The sequence below is a fragment of the Rhinolophus hipposideros genome (genome assembly GCF_964194185.1).
Source record: "Rhinolophus hipposideros genome assembly, chromosome: 4".
Taxonomy (NCBI): domain Eukaryota; kingdom Metazoa; phylum Chordata; class Mammalia; order Chiroptera; family Rhinolophidae; genus Rhinolophus; species Rhinolophus hipposideros.
In genome coordinates this window covers 107,670,047-107,682,878 of record NC_138050.1, presented here as the reverse complement: position 1 = coordinate 107,682,878, position 12,832 = coordinate 107,670,047, and the positions used below count along the sequence as shown (strand labels likewise).

The 12,832-nt window shown below is 54.8% G+C and overlaps 1 protein-coding gene across 16 annotated transcripts in view; it reads left to right on the top strand.

The window, feature by feature from the left end:
* The window catches only part of FBXO25 (F-box protein 25), a 55,409-nt gene that overhangs the window by 34,509 nt on the left and 8,068 nt on the right, over nucleotides 1-12,832 (top strand). For 8 of the 16 annotated variants that reach the window (XM_081045673.1, XM_081045663.1, XM_081045668.1 and 5 more), the window contains 4 exons: nucleotides 1,223-1,316; nucleotides 2,338-2,522; nucleotides 7,855-8,037; nucleotides 11,324-11,467. In XM_081045673.1, the coding sequence (XP_080901799.1) occupies nucleotides 1,223-1,316; nucleotides 2,338-2,522; nucleotides 7,855-8,037; nucleotides 11,324-11,467 (606 nt within the window). Of the gene's footprint in view, nucleotides 1-1,222; nucleotides 1,317-2,337; nucleotides 2,523-7,854; nucleotides 8,038-8,192; nucleotides 9,551-11,323; nucleotides 11,468-12,832 lie in introns of those variants that run through there. The other 8 variants (XM_081045672.1, XM_081045669.1, XM_081045676.1 and 5 more) reach the window with 3 other exon arrangements.

The window sequence follows — 12,832 nt, the reverse complement described above, 5'->3', positions numbered from 1 at the left end:
TTTCTTTTTCTGGAAATCAACGAAGGCAGCAAGGGAAATGGGAAGGGGTGAAAAATTCCATTTTCAGAGAAACAGTAGGCAGACATACTTTAGGATCCTGGAGTGTGTTGAAGGATCACCAGAGGCAGCTGAGACTGGGCGGGAATCGCACAGGAGGAGGAAGGCATGTGTTTGGGTTGCACAAACACCAGGCAGACCCGGGTGACACCAGCAGACACATGCTATCCAGGGGGAGGCTGCATGTTCAGCAGATGTCATGGTGCGAGGTTCCCAGCTTTACAGCAGCAAGCAAGGAAATTACAGACCCAGTTCTATGCAGAAGTGGGTTGTGGTCACCGAGACTACACAGATGAGCCGATTTGTGAGAACCAGCTTTCCCGGCACAAAGGGAGAGGACAACATGGGGCTGCCAATGCCTGGGGAGCCCCCTGGAGCTCCTGAGGACACCAGTCTGAGAACCTGCCTCACTCGGAGATGAGTGTTCACACACAGGCTCCTGACAGGGTCGAGACTCGGGGCCACGTGGGGACCGGCAGAAGCCTCCCCAGGGCTGCGAGACAGCAGGACCCTCACCAGTGGGGCGGGGACGGTGGGGACAGACAATGGTTGGAAAACACGAACAGGCCGGGGAGGCCGGAAACCAGATAGATCAGTGTGAGTGGGCGAGACGGACGGACGGACGGATGAAGGACAGAGGCGGCGAAGGGCTGTGGTAGATGTGACGGGGCTGAAGGAACGGGAGCGGGCACCTGGGACACCATGGAAGGGGACTGAGGCGGCAGAACTGAGAAAGCTGAGAACAAAGGAATAGTAATTGTGAGTTGAAAGGCTTAGAAAGAAAAGTACAGCTTTAGAGGACAGCCAGAGGACACCAGGCACATTGATAATGTTTGTCTTCAAAGAGGAGTGCAGAATAGTAGGATTAGACAGCGGTTTAAAGACAAGATGAAGATAACATTCCTCGGGGAAAAACAGGCTGGAATCTGCATTTTGAGAGTGGGCCAGACATGCTGAGCCAGCCGTCACCAGTGTCACGTCCTCGGAAGGTCACTGGGCACTAAGGCCCGTCACACACGCGGTCTCACGCAGGAGGAAGAGCCAGAGCGGCCGCACTCCGTCCTCGGTCCCTCGCACATTCTCACACTGTTGCGTATAGGTCACTGTGGTTTGTATTTCTGTATTAAATAGATGAATGCTTAGTTTTCTCCCTCTTTCTTTTAAGCTGTTGCAGCTAATTGCAAAATCCCAGTTAACTTCATTGAGTGGTGTGGCACAAAAGAATTACTTCAACATTTTGGATAAAATCGTTCAAAAGGGTAAGAGGATGATCCATATTTTTAATCGTCTAAATCTTAATGATATTTACTGTGAGGAGAAGGGATATCTCATTTTTCCCCAGCATGTGTACTGTTGAAACAATAATGTCTGCTGTGATAGCATCACGGTTGCTCCCCCCAGGTCTTCACGTTCTGTTCCTGTTGTTTACTTTTTTAACATTTGCTTTTGCATACAAAGGACTACATTCCAATAAGAAAGTAAAGTTAACCGGTGAAATCTTACCTGGCATCAAGTAAACCTATAGTTTTCTTTGTAGTTTAATGTCTGTATTGATTAATTAGTGGCCAAAAATAATGGAACTCTAACTTTCATCCTAAGCTTATGCACATATATGAATTTATGAATATAAACCATTTTTAAATATCAGTTCTCTTTGTAAGTATAAAAGAAAATAGAGACTGACAATTTTAAAGTCAAAATTGTAGACTCAACCGAAAATACACTTTCAGGAAATATTTTAAAGTTTTTTTTTGTAACCTTATATTTGTGGTATCTCAGAAATGATGCCAGTTTGGAGTTGCAGTGAAGTTAAATCACTGTTTTACTGTGGCAAAGTATACATAATATAAAATTAGCTCTTATACTCATTTCTAAGCGTACAGTTCACTGGCATTGAGCATAGTCACACTGCTATACAACCATCCCCACCATCGTCTGTGGAACTTTCTCATTGTCCTAAACTGACGTTCTGTCCCTATTAAACACTCACTCGCCTCCCCTCCCCAGCCTGGGCACCCACCAGCTACCTCCTGTCCCTCTGAATCTGACTCCTCTAGGGATCTCATATAAGGAGACTCCCAGAATGTGTCCTGTGGCTGACTCCTGTCACTCGGCCGAGTATCCTCCAGGTCCGTCCCCATGGCAGCTGGTGTGAGGACTCCTTCCGAATGGTTGTATATACCACGTCTTAGTCCACCATAGTCGGACACGGGGTATGAAACCGGTTCTTTTCCACGGTGGTGGTAGCCGTGGGTCCTTGGCTGTGTTCTGTCGCCCCAGTGCTCCACGACCAGCAGAACCCGCGCCTCATCAAAGGGCTCCTGCAGGACCTGGGCTCCACGCTGTGCGTGCTCATCCGAGGGGTTGGCAAGTCCGTGCTGGTTGGCAACATCAACGTGTGGGTTTGCCGCCTGGAGACGGTCCTCGCATGGCAGCAGCAGCTCCAGAACCTCCAGATGCCGCAGGTAGGAATTTTTTGGCCTCAAAGTGGTGAGGCCACAGCTTTTACACCACACAAGTGCTGATCTCGCCTCAGTGTGCATGGAAGACTGCTAAGCTTTCGGAAAGATGCTTTTTCTTCACCTTTTCATAGGCGTTAATTGTTTTAAAATGGAATAAGACCAAAGACCCTTTAATGGCTTATAGTTGTTATTGCAGAGAACAAATTCCATGGGTGACAAGGTGGTAAATTAATTTACGTTTAAAGAAAATTAGGTGGGTGTTTGGGGTTAAAATGACATTCAGTAAATTACAGCTCACTTGTATTTGTCAGGATTGCCTCCATTCATCTAGTTGCTTCTCCAGGGTGTTTCTCTCCTCTTGCTTGGGTCTTTCTGCTGTTATGTGCTGTGTGCTGTGAGCACCCCAGCTCACAGTTCTTTGGCGACAGTGAACATGGGGGAAAAGGTGCAGCTGTGGTTTTTGTTTATTCTGGTGATGAGTTGCAGCAAGAAAAGTGTTACCCCATTGACTAAGTCCATGTTTTAGGCTGTGCTCTATTTCTCTCTCATCCTGTGAAGAGAAAGAATAAGCAGAACAGATATCTTAATGCCCACAGTCTAAACTGTTCTGCAGACTGCCTTCTGATGGGGCTACCATTCCCTTTATTCCCTTTGTAACCTGAGACTCCATGAGAGGGAAGTTGTTTCCAGGTGACCTGGGAATACCTCACCAAGTTGGCCACCTACTTGCCACCTAAATGGCATTTACAGAGTGAAAGTGACTCCCTGGTTATGGGTCTGGAGTCAGTTCAGGTCACCGAGCTAAACAGAGCCACGGATGTGACACCACAGTGACCCTGAGCTCTCTGGTCCCGGCCCTTCCCACAGGCGAGGCGTCTGGAAGACACATGCAGAGGGCTTGCTGTGGAGGCCTGGGCGCAGTGGCCAGGCCGTGTGTGCCCCACATGCCATCTGGCCTCGCATGGCTGGTCCTAATGCTGGCTCCACCTCAGCCAGTGAGCTCTGGGGGAGTGTGGTCTGTGGTGGCCGCAGTGGACTCAGTGGTCAGCTTCCCCACGGAAGAGAGTGCGCAGCTGGGAACTGCAGGCAGGGCCGGCATGTGATTCAGAGAGAAAGGGCTGACAGCAGAGAACCTCCAGTGTGGGGCCAGCACGTCCCAGTGGGGAGAGGAAGAGAAAGCAGGAGTGTGTGGCATTCCCCTCACCGCCTCTGGAGCTCTTTTCTGTTCACACGGCCTTGGCAGGGGGACAGTGGACCGTGCTTCACCTCACTGGCCCTCCAGGGCACTGGCAGCCACGCTGAGGAGATACTGGGGGGCTGTGGCCTTTGGCCGGGCACACCCCAACCCAGTCTCGGAGCTGGCTCTTCTGCAACATCACCACACTGCCTCAGCTGGGGGTGACGGTCCCACACAGTCACGCTGGCGAGTAGGGGAAAGAAGGTGCCGGTGTGAGAGTCAGAGTGGGACACGTCAGCCGAGACGGCCTCAGTGACAACCAGCAGTCCTCCCATCACACGGAGACCTTGGAATGCCTCGGGACCTGCGTGCCTTGTGAGTGCTGGGTGTCTTCAGCACAACCTGAGTGCCCCTCGCGTGCCTTTTGTGGTGAGCTTGGTGTCCTGGGCCTGTGGGGGGGGGTCATCATCCAGCTGCAGGACTCACTCAGTGAGGTGTCACCTGGTGGGAAGGTGACATGAAGCAAGTGGAATGAGCTTGTGGCGCCCAGCGGCCCGTGAGATGGGAGACAGCTCAGCCAGACACCCTGGGGCTCTGTGCCACCTGTTTGTTTACAGTCAGTGACGGGGCCACCCCAGCAGGTGGGGCTGGAGCCTCCAGGTCATTGCCACCAGGCCCAGCCGCGTGGGGTCGTGGGGTCAAGCTCTTCCCGGCAGCCTCAGTGCATGGGGCTGACACTTCCCCAGTGAGCCGACAACACCCCTCAGAAGGGCTGCCGGACAGACAGCCCTTGACCCAAATCTCGCATCGTCCGGGGAGCCCCACAGGTCCCAGTGAGGAAGGGCTTTCAGAACATGAGGAACCCGCAGTCGCTCCGTCCATATACGGCTCTGCGTGCGCTGGGGCTCATTCTGGGCGCCCCCGTCACGCTGCTTCTGGGAAAAAGAGCCACCACGGCTTACAAAGGCCGCACTCCCATGTCATTTCCAGGAGCAACAGGGGGACACCTTGCGGCAGTGGACAGAAACCATGGCTGTCATCACCAAGCTACTACTTTCTGCTAGTCAAAATTTTTTTCTGGAAAAAATGGCAGTTTTTCTTTAATTTCTTCGTGGCTTATTAGAAATAAAATTAAGATGTACTGTGTGCCGTGAGACTACTGGGTTTTAAATACCTGTCAACTACATGTAAATATACTCACCTTACCTTCCTCGGTTTGCGGGATGTCTAGGCTGTGTCCCCTGTGACTGTCCAGCATGTCACCAGTGAATCGTCAGTGTCCCACTCAACCCACAGGGAAAAGTGCCCTGGGCGACCTGCAGTGCAGTCAGACGTGTGTGGGGTGCTATTCATGGCGCCCCGGGCCCGAACCCAGAATCATAGAAACAGTTTGGTGTGGACATTTGCGGGGCCCTCGGCAGTGTTGGTGCTGAGTTGACGATCTTCCCTTTTATGACTCAGTCTGACAGAAAGGCTGGTGTTTCATCCTCAGAATGTCTGGTGCTTCTGTGACCAGTGGAGCCCGTGTGTGTGGCCTGTCGTTGGCCTGTGACGAGTGCCAGAGGCCCAACGCCCCTCTCATGGCGAAGCCTCGGCCAAGACTCACAGCCATGTGGTGAATGTGTGCAGTCTATCTGTATGACACCAGCACTGATGTCCCCTTGCTTGTAAAACAAGTGAACTTGCTTCTTATGCTGCGAGGTGTGGGGGTGCTACGCGTCTGTGTCTCCCTCACCTTCTCGGCACGTGACCCCATGGCTGTTTCACTCAGGACACCTGCTGTGGGCCGGCTTACAGGTCAGGAGATCAGGCTGTAGTGCCCCGGGGGGTGGCACGGACCGGCCCTGATATGCAGGCCCAACATGCAGCAGATGTGCACCCAGCATGGCCTCAGCGTGACGCAGCGGGGCCTTAAAGAGGAGTGGCAGTTACCCAGGTACGGTGCTCCCAGCACTCAGAAACTGGCTCTCTGGGGACAGGCCTGGGGTAGCGTTTGTCAGTGTCCCACGAGATTGACGTCAAGCCAAGGAGAAGTCAGCTGGTTGCAGAGTTCCTGACAGCTGCAGAGCCGGCTTTCGTGAGCCAGTACAGGCTGGCACCAGCATGCTACTGCAGAACCAGGGGACACAGAGAACTGCGTGGCCAGAGGTGCGGGAACCTGCGCTTGGTGCTGTCACAGCTGTGCCAGGTGCCCAGGTGCCCGGGACAAGGTGCGAGAGAGGAAGTGCAGAGAGAGCCCAGTGCCAGGCCACGCTGAACACTGGTGCCTGGGGCCATGCGGGAGCCCGGGCTGTTCCCAGTGTAAGGGATGCCGAGAGGGGCCCCTCAGGTGGCAGCAGGAGACAGCCCATGGGGGAAGCAGAACCCCTTGCTGTGCCCCAGCTCCGTGCTGAGGAAGGGGCAGGTGCTTTGGAGACAGACTTAGATGGAACTCGGTGAGCGCGAGGGACAGAAAACCTGACCCTGACTCAGCGCCGGACTGAGTGCTGGGAGCCACCATGGTTTGTCCCCATGACGAGCAGTGGAATGAGGAAGACTTCTATTAGCACAAGGGCACCAGCTGAGACTGTCCCGCGGCCGGAGAAAGGGGCCGCTGTTCCTGTCCCAGTGACATCGCCACGCTGACCAGCAGCAGTGTGGTTCAGGACATACTGTCGGCAAGAGTTTTGTGCCATCTCCATCCTGCTGCTCCGTGTCACCGCAGGGCCGTGCATGTGTCTGGGCCTTTCCCGACACACAGGCGGCCAGCTGTCACCACAGAAGCCATGGTTCCTTCCTGAGCTCCTGGCGCCTTACACCCTCAGCCTGGGATTTCTGCAATAAAGTATTCATGACGTCCTGTCTGATAAAGAATGAAGCCACTGTTCAGAAGAAGACTTGATTCTTGTAATGTTGGGGCTGCTAGTTGGGGGTGAAGTCATGCCCACACCTACCCATGCCTCTGCCACATGCAAATGGTGAGGAAGGGGCACCGGCCAGTCCTGCATCTCATGTGCCCAGGCAGTGCCAAATGCTTGTCCCTGCCCGTGTGTCTCAGAGCCTGCGGGCACCTGGGTGTCACCGGGGCACAGAGCCCACATTAGGACCTGACGGTGCCTACGTGTGCATCCCACCTCACATGTGGGGGTGTGACAGTGAAGGGACACGTGATGGACATGGTAGGTACGTCCATAACTGTTAGCCATTGCTAGGGCCCCACAATGGCCAGCAGCCAGCACACTTCGAGGAGGAAGAAGTGTAACCTCGTGTCACCCACGGGTGCCCAGGAAGACCCCGCGGCAGTTCCATGGCAGGGCGGCGATGGGAGCAGCGAGGATGTGGAACACAGAGACCCTGCAGGTCACACCCCAGGATTAATCCGTCCATACCGCCCACGGTGCCCAGGGCCTCCAGAGCCATAGAAGGAAGCCAGCTGTCCCCAGGGCTGAGTACACTGACCAGCTGGGGACAATCTCGCCAGGGTGGGAGCATGCAGGAGTGTCTGTGTGCCAGGGTCCCAGCAGGCGGTGGGGGCTGAGCTGGGTGGGACCATGCAGGCTTGTCACACGCCCCCCCGCCCTTCTGCTGAAACATGACCCCCGTGTGCCAGCAGGAGGTTTCCTGGGGAGACGCAGGTGAGCAGTGAGCCTAGATGCCTCCTGTCCCCTGCAGGCCACTTTGCTTTGGACCTCGGTGTCATACGGATGGTCTTCTTGGCCAGCCTTTCTGAGGGACGAGGGCAGTGAGGACCGCAGGCTCGTGTGAGGGAGGTGAGCCTCATACATGGGAAGTCAGAGGTTTAAAGCTGGAAGGGACCTCAGTGACACATTAGTCCACCTTCCTGGCTGAAGTGGCATGAGGCCGAGAACCTGCCACTGTCCAGGTGTCTGTCTTGAGTGTCACTGGCTAGTGAATAAAGCTCACACATGGACAGGGTCGTGGAGGAGCTGTCGGCACCCACGGCCTCTGTCCTGCTCTGGCTTCTCCGCTTCCCAGCCAGTCACTGGTCAGCCCTGCCTGGCTGCCAAGAGGACGACGAGGGACTGGACGCAGGTGTGTGTGCTGCACAGGTGGGGGGTGCAGTCGTGTTTCAGGTGTGTCTGTGCTGCCGTGCGTGAACCACCTCTTGTCACCTGGCTGTTAGGCCCAGTGACGGAAGGCAGCTGTTGTGTCTCCCAGCAGGTGGGCCACAGCCTCACGCTCAGCGACCTTCCCTTACACACCCTGAACAGCATCTTGTACCGACTGTCAGATGGCTGGGACATCGTCACGCTCGGCCAAGTGACCCCCGCGCTCCGCATGCTCAGTGAGGACAGGCGGCTGTGGAAGGCTCTGTGCCAGTACCACTTTGCAGAGAAGCAGGTGAGTTCCCTCTCCCGGAAAGGCTGCCCCCACCTGGCCACTTCGGGTGCTGGGTTTCCGGGTGTACCGCTACAGAACCAGAAATGCTCGGAGTTTATCAGAAGTGCACATGGCTTTTCTTCCACAGCTGGGAAAGCTTACGTTTCATGTTCTAGAACGCTGATTCCGAACACAGCCCAGAGCAGACGCGCTTGGTTCTTCTCGTCTGTCGGAGGCATCGCCTCCCCTCAGTTTGCTGACTCCCAGCACGGTGTGTGTCCGTTAGTCAGGCCGCCCTTTGTGCCTCGGTTGCTGTGGTCGGGCTCCCATGGTGGCTGTCCAGTTCCTGCCTGCCTCCCTGTGCTCCCCCGGCTCTGGTGTGGCACCCAGCAGAGAGCATCACGCAGCCAGTCATCGAGGCGTCCTGTGGATGCACTCACACACATCCAGGGTGCTGTGCTCCTTCCCAGAGGAGAGGCGGGCACGTACGTGTCCTGAGAGCCAACTCTGGCTGAGATGGTGACAGATGCCGTGGAGCGCTGAGCTCTGAGTGCACTGCGGACACTGTCCACTTGGGAGGCCAGGAGGGACGGGCGCCCTGGAGAAGCTCAGGCTACACGGGCGAGCAGCTTGTAGGCAGATGTGCCGGCGGGACCGAGGTGACGTGGGCGGCAGGTCAGGCAAGCAGTGCCCCCAGGGAAACGGGAGGGTGAGGTGAGGCAAGGTGCAGATGGGCCGGCTGAGGGCTATGTCCTCGGGGAGGCGACGCCACTGTCTGAAGGGAAGGTCTGGAAGCCGCTCTGAGCGAGGAGTCACCTGCGCAAGACACAGGGTCCCCAGGGGCTCAAGACGAGGTGCCGCTGCTCCCAGGCGGTCAGACTGAGTCCTGCAGTAGTGATGGGTGACCCCAGGAGACTGTTGGGGAGGATGCTTGTTGGGGGGAGATCAGAGAATCCAGTGTTAACTTGAATAGGGAGGAAGTAGATCGAGATCTAAATCAGCACCGGATAATGGGGGCGGCATGTTTGAGGAGATGGTTTATAGCCCAGTGACAGAGGGGATGAGGTACGTCTGGGCTGGCGGAGACAAGTGGAGCTGGTGTGGGACCCTTCTCATCTGCTCATACGGGCTGGTGGGATGCGCCTGGCTGGCCACCGTCCCCTGCGTGTTTGCAGCCCCAGCTGTTGACCAGGGTGTGGTCAGAGAGCCGACAGGTACTTCAGAGGTCCTTGCATTTCCTGAAAGGAGCTGCTTTAAAGAGAGTCCGTCTTCTGTGGTTCCAGTGAGTAGTCAGCACTTACAGGTGCGTCTGGCCTGCATACATTTTCTTGACCAAATATAAAAACACAGTATCCAAAATAAATGATCTGTTCTTCAGGGCTCAGTAACTAACGGTGAGACGCCAAAGAAAGACCAGCATGCTGGAAATGGCTTTATGGGTGGCCCTGGTGACCTGTGAAGGATGGCTGACACAGTTGAGACAGTGCTAGAAGGAAGAGGTGGCCTGAGCCTGTGGCCGGACGTTGGGTTTGAGGTCAGAGCAAACCGTGGGGAGACGCTCGGTTGGCTGTTGGCACAGCGCGGGAGACCCCGGGGGCTGTCTTACTCCCCAGGAATTATTCTTTCACAGTGCGCGGAGGCCACAGAAAGCACTCTAACCAGGCCTGTAACTGCTTGTGTTGTTCAAGCTGTCCTCTGCAAATTCCGTTAGAAACAAGAATTTTCTCATTGATTCCATCATGATTTCAAAACAAAGTCCTCAAAGACACACCTGGAGTATGCATACGTTACCCAAGTGATTATTTTCAGTCTTAAAAAGTAAACTGATTCTCAAATATATAAGCGAGGTGTGTGTGGACGAGTCTCCATGAGGATCAGTCCACACTTCACTTCGTTGCACTTCACAGAGGAGGGCGAGACCTTCCACCAACTTGCTTTGCTGCGGAGGCATGGAAGCCACCCCGGTATATGCAGGTCGGCCTCCTATGCATATCCAGAGGGGCACACGGCCCCTCCCCCTCTCCCCCACGGGCACCGTTAACCCTTCAGTGCGTGCATAGAGCTCGGCTCAGACACAGTCACAAAGTTGTTTTCTCACAGCTCCGCTAAGATTCCACTTCACACAGCGCCCCTCATCTCAGAGCCGTTCAGGACACGTCCAAACCTCACACGAGGCACCACCCCTGTAGCCCTACACCAGCCCGAAGGTCCCGTCGTCTTCTCCTGGGGGGTTGCCCTGCTCTGGACATTTCCCAAAAGTACAGTCATGGCTTCTGGTCCCCGTAGCATGAAGTCCTCCGCCTCAGTCATGTGAGCCACAGCCAGCTCGTGGCCCTCCCCACGGTGCTCTGGCAGTCACTCAGCACAGACCTGGTATTTGCCCCTCAGCAGCTGGGGGGACACATGTCGTTCCCCCCGGCGGCTCTTAACGCTTCTCCCTGCTGTGAGCACCGCTGTCCATCCACGTTTGTGTGGACGCGCCCTTCCATTTCCCTTGGGAGTGGACACGGGGGCCAGATGGCAGCGGCATGTTCAGCTTTCTGAGGAGCAGCCGGCCTTTGTCCACAGCGGCCGCACTGTTGCAGCCCAGCAGTGGACAAGGGTCCCGACCACTCCACCTCCTCGGCTGCACGACTATTGTCTGCTTTTCACACAGCATCCTCGTGGGTGTGAGGTGGTGGCTCGCCCCACTTCCTGGTGACTGACACTTGATCATCTTTGGCCATTTTGTACACTTTGGAGAAACATCTTCAAGTTCTGGGTCCCCCCCTTTTTTTTTGTAAGTGGGTTTTCCCAGGACCCATCAGCTCCAAGTCAAGTAGTTGTTTCAATCTAGTGGAGGGCGCAGCTCACTGGCCCATGTGGGGACCGAACCGGCAGCCTTGTTGTTAAGAGCACCGCGCTCTAACCAGCTGAACTGACTGGCCGCCGCCTGTGCCCATCTTTTAATTGGATTGTCTTTTTACTGTTGTTAGTGTTCTTTGTGGATTCTAGATACAAGTCCCGTACCAGCTACACAGTGCATGTAACTTACTGTTTTCTTTCTCAGTTGCAGTTGGCAAGCAGTGTAGTGTTAGTTTCAGGTGTGCAACACAATGGTGAGACTTACGTTTAACTTAATAGTATGCCATGGACATCCTTCCAGGTCAGAACATGTAAGTGAAACAGCTGTGTGACATTTGAGGGTTTATTTGATTTAATCCAAGTTCAATTTCAAGTCATTGAGTAGTCCATGCACTGCACTGCCTTTCAAAAGTGCTCTGCTAGGAGAACCAGCTGATTCTAAACAGAGTGTTTTTATATCTAGTTTTGCAGACATTTGATCCTTTCAGAAAATGGTCACATCGAATGGAAGCTGACGTACTTCGCCCTTCAGAAGTGCTACCCGCCCCGAGAGCAGTACGGGGACACTCTGCACTTCTGTCGGCACTGCAGCATCCTCTTCTGGAAGGTAAGGGTTTTAAACACACAGTCGGAATTTGAGGATTAACATTGGGTGAAACAAATACTCGTCTCTTAAATGCACTAGTTAAAAAAGTGGGAAGTTCCACATGTGAGAAGAAAATGAGGTGTGTATCCCCACACAGGGGAATCGGTCCATGAAAGTGCCATGTCCGTGAGAGATGTTGAGAACCAAACGTTGGGCCATTCTTCTCCCTTGGATTACTCTGTCCTGCCCTTTGTGACATCAGCGTGTAGGGGGCATGTCCCCCAGGGGAGTGGGGGAGGGGGGCGGGGCGGGCAGCTTTTCCTGGCAGCCCTCAGCTTGTCCCCGGCCTCACACATTGCTGACCTCAGGAACAGCCCCCCACTCGCCGTGCCTCCAGGTGGCTCCTCTTCTCACAGCTCCTCACGCACGTCACAGGCTGTAAAGTGAACGTGGGTTTTTCTCATTTATTTGGTCAAAACTAAAGCAGACCCTCATTGCTCAACTGCAAGTTGGCCCTTCAGTGACAGACCTCAACTTGGAAACCATCTACGGCAACTTCAGTGCCAATGGGAAGCCCTTTGGCCTGAGACTGTCCACACGACTTATAAAAACAGCTTCTCCGCAGTCAGAGGTAAACTTCCCCTGTCTCCCTGGGGAAGAGGTGGCGACCCTGTGGTCGGCTGGCCGTGAGTGTGACCGGGCACCTCCTGGACTCACCGAGACCCTCACCTCTCGGACTTAGGGCAGTGAGGCTGGTACCTGATGAACACCTACTTGTTTGTTTATAGTCACGTGCTACTCAGGGACGGGGTACATTCTGAGAAATGTGTCACCCGCTGATGTACGAGCTTCACAGGGCCTCACGCCCCTGGACGGCACAGCTGCTCCTGGCTACAGGCCTGTCCAGCCTGGCACCGCACTCAGCGGACTGGCCCAACATAGGAGAGGAGGGTGCAGCCGAGACCCAGGAAGCTCGAGATGGATGAGGCTGCTGCCTGCGGTGCTCGGTGCTGCTCGAAAGAGCACCTGCAGCGACGACAGGAAGTGCAGTGTGGGGGATCCACGGCCCAGAGCCGTCATTCTGACCAGGTTCAGGCGCTGCATTCACACGAGGGACGCGTCACGCTCCACTGTTCTACCCTTCCCGAGGTCACTAGGAGACAGGAGGCCCTCAGCTCCGTGGTGACCGATAGGATGCGGCTTATGAGGCCGGTTGTAGTCTGAAACGTGTGTGGCAAGGGACGGTTTCTTTTGTTCTGCATTTGTCTGATGGTTGGATGGGTGACAGCGGACGGTCGGTTGTTAGGCGGCTACATTAAACTCTTCAGTGCCAAGTACGTTTCTATGTGGCTTCTTTAAACATAACCGCAGTTGTGCAATGAGTAG